Source organism: Peromyscus californicus, unplaced genomic scaffold (assembly GCF_007827085.1).
Source record: "Peromyscus californicus insignis strain IS unplaced genomic scaffold, ASM782708v3 Scaffold_17__1_contigs__length_78620276, whole genome shotgun sequence".
NCBI classification, from domain to species: domain Eukaryota; kingdom Metazoa; phylum Chordata; class Mammalia; order Rodentia; family Cricetidae; genus Peromyscus; species Peromyscus californicus.
This window is the reverse complement of record NW_026294469.1, coordinates 46,874,847-46,880,846: the sequence shown is the minus strand read 5'-3', so window position 1 is coordinate 46,880,846 and position 6,000 is coordinate 46,874,847. Positions and strand designations below refer to the sequence as shown.

General features: G+C 52.2%; 1 protein-coding gene across 1 annotated transcript in view; it reads left to right on the top strand.

Moving 5' to 3' along the window:
- Positions 1-1,117: 1,117 nt before the first annotated feature.
- Fbn2 (fibrillin 2) overlaps positions 1,118-6,000 on the top strand; it is a 216,978-nt gene continuing 212,095 nt past the window's right edge. Inside the window, exons 1-2 of the mRNA XM_052742225.1 lie at positions 1,118-1,770; positions 2,676-2,758. Coding sequence (XP_052598185.1) covers positions 1,517-1,770; positions 2,676-2,758 — 337 coding nt within the window. The 5' untranslated portion in view covers positions 1,118-1,516. The remainder of the gene's footprint in view (positions 1,771-2,675; positions 2,759-6,000) is intronic.

Sequence of the window (6,000 nt, the reverse complement as noted above, 5' to 3'; positions counted from 1 at the left end):
AGGGCCTAGAATCCTAGGACAGGAGAGAAGCTGAGATCCATTGTAAGGGTCTGTCCCTGGCCAACTGCGAATGCCCCCCACCTCGGATCAGAGTCTCGGTCCCTGCAGGAGAACTGGGTCCCATTTTCTACCATGCGGTCTCTGTCCCACGGGGAAGTTCAGTAGCGCTCTCGGGTTCCCTTGTCTCCAGTCCTCGAGACCCCGGAGCTCTCAGGAGGAGAGGCAGGGGCCCCTGCGGGGTCTCTCCCCAAACCTGGTCGCTGGCCGCCCCCTCCCCCGCCGTCTGCTTGCTTTGTACGGCAGTCAAAACAGAGCTAGCGGCCAAGGAGCGGGACGGGAAGCCTGGCCGCCTTGCCTCGCCCCTCCAGCGGGCCCTGGCCCCCTCCTCTCCCTCCCCTTTCCCACTTCTCTCCTCGCCCTCACCTCCCCCATCCCCCTCTCATTTCCTCTGGCACCCCGGCTCGCCAATCCCTCATCCGAAGCCCCGCTTCCAACCTAGACTGGGCGCTCAAACTACCACCCCCCCCCGCGCGCGCCCGCCCCCCGCCCCAACACACACACTTCTACCCAATCTCAATCTCCTCCACTCCCTTCGCCCTGCCCCCCTTCCTGCCTCTTCCCCTCCCCCCAGCGCTCGCTCCCCCCCTGGTCTCGGCCGGAGATCGCCCCGTAACATTGTCCCCGCCCACCCCGCGCCGCTGGCCCCTCCGTCCCGGCTGCACTCCACGTGTGGACCGCTGCGCCCCGGCCCCCTCTGACAGCCGCCGCCCGCTGTCCCGCCCCGCGCCCCGCCGGGCCTCTAAAACCCCGGCGCCGCGCCCTCCTCCGCGGCATCTTCCCCGGCGTCCAGCCTCCTGCCCTCCCTCCCGCCAGCCGTTCGCCTGGGCCCCGCGCACCTCCGCCGGGCTGTGCAGCCGCCGCCCGCGCCCAGCTGCCCCCAAAGGACGCCAAACGAGCCCCGAGGAGACCCTCCTCTTCTTTTGGGGGTGACTTTTGTTCGCTCGCCTGCTTCCTTGGGTGACTTCTGCAGCTTTCCAGGATCTGTGCCCGGAGCGCACGGGAATCCGCTCAGCCTCTGCACCCCCCTCACCCCCCGCCTTTTTTTTTTTTTTTTTTTTTTCCCTTGTGAGGTCCGCTTTCTTTGTAACTTTATGCCGCGGCTGCTCGGGTTACTTTTGTAATTTCCCGCCCCCACCCGCTGGCGGTCCTGGAGTCGCTCGGGGCAGTGGCCCGGGGGATGCAACGTGGACCGCTCGGGGCTACCGGCTGCATCACGGCCGCCGCGCCTCGCTGCCCCCAGCGCTAGAGCCCGCGCTCCGCACGCTGCGGGTCAGGAGCTGACGCTGCATCCCGCTCCATCCACCAGGGCACCGCAACCCAAGCGAGTCCCGCGAGCTGACGAAGGGCTGGTCAGACCCTGACTTTTTTTTTGCCCCGGCCTCGCGGATTTGGTCTTCGACAGTCCTCTCTCTCTCTCCCTCTGCGGGCCTCGGTCCCTGTGCTCTTGGCGCCGGCGATGGGGAGACGGCGGCGGTCGTGTCTCCAGCCCTATTTCGTGTGGCTGGGTTGCGTGGCGCTCTGGGCGCAGGGCACAGCGGGTCAGCCCCAGCCTCCGCCACCTAAGACGCTCCGACCCCAGCCGCCCCTGCAACAGGTCCGACCCGCAGTAGCGGGCTCCGAAGGCGGCTTCGCGGCGCCCGAGTACCGGGACGAGGGTGCGGTAGCGGCGAGCCGCGTCCGCAGGCGAGGACAGCAGGACATACTCCGAGGGTAGGTGGGCGGCGGGGTGGCTGGCTTGTGCGGGGGACCTCAACTTCCCTGCCTTCTACTGCACACCCTCCCTGACTGTCGCCCTGGCGGGTAGAGCCACAGTCCCCTCCACTAGGACACTTAAAGACCCCAAGAGCTCCAGGAGCGCCCCTCGTTTTCCTCCGGGAAAGTCTCAATTGCTCCGTGGAAAGCCCTCCCTAGGGGGCTTCGGCTGGTTGGCGGTGGGAGCGGGCCTCTGGGTGTGGATGGCAGAGCCTATGCAACGTCTGTGGCACTGAGAAAGGGTCCCAGTGTCAAACTGAAAGCGGGCCCGGGTCTGCCCTGCGCAGGGCCCCCCGGAGTCTGCCTGCTCCCCCACCGTCGGGGGCGCAGCTCTAGAGCCTTTTGTTTGAGGACGTGTGCGGGAGCAGTTGCTGGTGATCATCGCCAGATCCAGCGCTCCGCGTTCCAAGTCGCCTTCCTTGACACTTAGGGGCCAGAGACAACAGTTGATCAAGGAGGGTTGGATCTGGGAACAGCAGCAAAGGTTTCTGAACGCAGTGTTCCTTTTGTTCTCGGCATCCGGACTCTAGAATAGTAGCAAATTATGTGTCTCTTGTTTCTTTTCCCGGTTTAAAAAGTCAAGCAAGGGAGGGCAGATGAGAGGGGATGTTTAGATGTTCTGGACCCTCCCCCATTCTAAAGTCTTAGCCTTACTTCCACATCTGCTTCCCAAACCCAAAGAATTTGAAGGGGAGTTTGATTTTTGTTCCTTGTCCTGATACCTACTCACTCAGGCTTTGCTTAGGAAGATCTTGTGTGTGTGTGTGTGTGTGTGTGTGTGTGTGTGTGTGTGTGTGTGTGTGTGTGTGTGTGTGTTGCTGCACCCATCCTTACGTGGACATCACCGTGTTTGTCCCCTGCAGGCCCAACGTGTGCGGCTCTAGATTCCACTCTTATTGCTGCCCTGGATGGAAGACGCTCCCGGGAGGAAATCAATGCATTGTCCGTGAGTGTTTGGCAGGGCCCACAGTCTTCGAGGGCAGCATGCACAGCTCTGTTACAGGCTGACCTTACATGCAGTCTTTGAACACCCAGTTGCTCATACAAAGCCATTGGTCACAGAACCGTGGTAATGAGAGCTCAGTGGCAAGGAGGAAGCTGCATCAGCTGAGATTTCACTAAGGGAAACTTGGGAGGAAGACGTGGATAGAGGGTTTAGAATGCTTAGATGCTTACTATTTGTGTGTATTGATACAAAGGGAGGGCTTTGTGTTAAAGCAATTCCCTAGATGATGCAACATCACCTTTCCTTTAAAAATTCCAGCTAAGAATTTTTCGTGTTACTAAGATCACTCTTGGACTCCTGGGTTGGGGCCATCAGAAGATCAATCTTAGACCCTTATCCTACGTCCTTATCTCTGGTTTGCCCTCAGCAGCCACATGGCAAAGATTTAAAAGGAATACTCGCACAGATTTTTTTTAATTGACCGAAAGTTAACAGTTTGTTTTGTTTTGTTTTGTTTTCAAGAGAATTTAAGTTGTTTGACACCCCCCCCCCCTTTTTTTTGGTGAGGGAACAGTTAAACTTTGAATTTCCCCATGCCAAATCTTACAGTGGACAGTATGTTTTCTCAAATATGACTCTTACACCTTGAAAAGGTCTGTGTATCAGAACTTAAAGGTTCAGATTACTTTTTTCAGCTTCCAGAGTATATATGCCGGTTTCCAAGTCCTAAACTCGTTAGTTTTCTAGTGTTACGATCAAGGGCTCTGAGAGGTCTTACTTCACAGGCTTGTGGGGTGAAGTATGATAGGTCTTTCCTGCATGTTTATGTAGCCTGGCCACGTTTGTCCACTCTGGAGGACAGCCAGGTCACAGACAGCACATGCATTTACAGCCCGTAAATGACTTTAGGCTGACCTTGGTGTTCCCCAAGGGAAAGATAATTATGCCACTGTGAACAGAAAAAGGGCAAGCTATCCTAGCCAAGGGGTACTGTGGGTATAGTGGCATCTCCGACTCTGTATTTATTGGTTTTGTGGGTTTGAGACAGACCCTAAATGCTATTTCTGTGCAGTTCTTATAAAGGACAGAAATCTGAAGATTTATTGTAAAGATTAGTTCTCTCTCTCTCTCTCCTATTCAAAAATCCCACAACCTCTAGTAATGACACAAAAATAAGAAGCAGCTACTGTGTCCTTTTAAGTGATTGATTCATAAATATTTTAAGTAAACCCATGTATGTATAGGCCTTTGGTTTAATGGGGGGAAGAAAAAAGAATGATGGTCACTTGCCTTCTCTCCAACACAGCAAGTCCTATGTGAAGTGTTTATAGAAGGTGCATTACTCGTTCCGGCCACTGGGGCGTGACTGTGGCTGCCTCACACTATTGGGATCCACAGACTCTTGAAACAGCTCACGTCACTCACCACACACCTGCCGCACTAGCTGGGAATGACTTAGGCACTGTGGAAAGTCTGACTCACTACATGTAATGAATGTGACTGCCATTATTGAGTTGGCGAGCAGCCGAGGAGAGGGGCTAGGTTTACGGTACGTGTTGAAAATCTGTAGAGTCAGGTTTTATTGGATCAGTAAGGAATGGGGATTGCAGAGAGCAAAGCCTCCCAGCATAGTTGCAGCTGTAACTTAGGCATGGCCCAGTGAGGCTCCACTTTTAAATACTTTGGGTCTTTGACTATCATCGTGCCGTTTCCTTCTTTAAAGATCAGCTTGGAGCACCTCACAGTGAGTATTGTCACCCACATGTCTTCTATTTGAAATATTTGGGTGCTAATGAGACACGTGAAGCAAACCTGAACATTATCTTCCTATCTCCAATAAATATTTATGATATTTATGTCTGGTATGTCTAAGTAGTATTTGTTAATTAACATCTTAGGAAAATAATTGGCATGCTTGGGAGTCTAAAACGTGTGAACTTGTACACATGTTCAGCAGAAAGCGTGTGCAGCTGTGGTACCGTCCCTGGTACTAGAGCCTCACCTAGTTCAGGCGCATTAAATTCAGCAATTCTGTTGTTTTTGCATCTTAAGAAGGTCATAGGTGAAGGAATACGGAAATTAAAACCATTGTAGACGTAAAACCAGGAATTTTTAATCCCCCAAATTCTTAGTAACAAATATTTCTTTGTTGACTTTACTTAGATTCCACCCTGAAGCAAAGACAAATCCTGAGGCAATTTACAAAATAATGATAATAATATGAAGACCCGCGATTAGTTTTCTCATATGTTCCGTCTCCACTGTCTTCCTCTGCAGAACAAGCTGTAAGGTTTAATATTTGCCTCTTACCAGGCTTCACGCAAGAAGCCAGTAAAGAAGTGTCTAGTCCTTAAAAAGCATGCTGCATTATGATTTTGTTCTCTTCTTCAGTGTGCTCACTTTATTATTCGTTTTTAAAGACAGGATCTCCAGCTAGTCTGCTGTCGTGGAACCGTGTTGCTCAGGTTGGCCTTGAACCCCCAGGCCTTCTCTCAGCCATCCAAGCGCTGCGGTTACAGGCTTGAGACACCATGCCCAGCTGTTATTATCTTAATTGTGGCTTGAAATGTCACTGAAGTACTTCCAAATTTCCATGTTTGTTTCCAAACCTACTTTCTAGCTTTCTTTTTTTTTTTTTAAAAAAAAAATCATCTAAGAACATGAAATAATGGAAGAAGAGTTTGCTTATGCATTTATTTATGGAGAAAGTACCGCAATAGTGTTTTGATCAGCGGGGAAACAATGGAGTGGGATCGGCTTAGCATCACAGCATTTGCCAATGGGGGGAAAAAACCCCACATTAGAACCTTCCAATATAATTCCTTTCATTTATGTTTCTAATGAGAAAACTGAACCCAGGGATGTTTTGAGTATTTTCTGTGCTCACAGTGGATCATTGGCAAGTGAGAACTCAACTTCACACCTCTTATGTACCACATGTGTTATGTACCAGTCCATGCAACTTCTCCTCATGTCACCAGACTCCCAGTATGTATGTGCATCCTTCCTCCCACTCCTTCCAGCATCCCCAGGATTCACAGTTTCAGTTAAAATGAGGGAGTTGTAAAGAGACCCCAGACTGAAGTGAGCATACAGAGGAAGGAGTTCTTCAGACTTGCTTCCTCCTGGCCTGTGTAAGGGACACACTGAAGCCTCGACAGACAGGTCACTGCCTGAGAATGTCCAGGCTCCAGCCCCTCAAACCTTCTTGTGGTTTGAGACCTAAATGGGGCTGCTACACT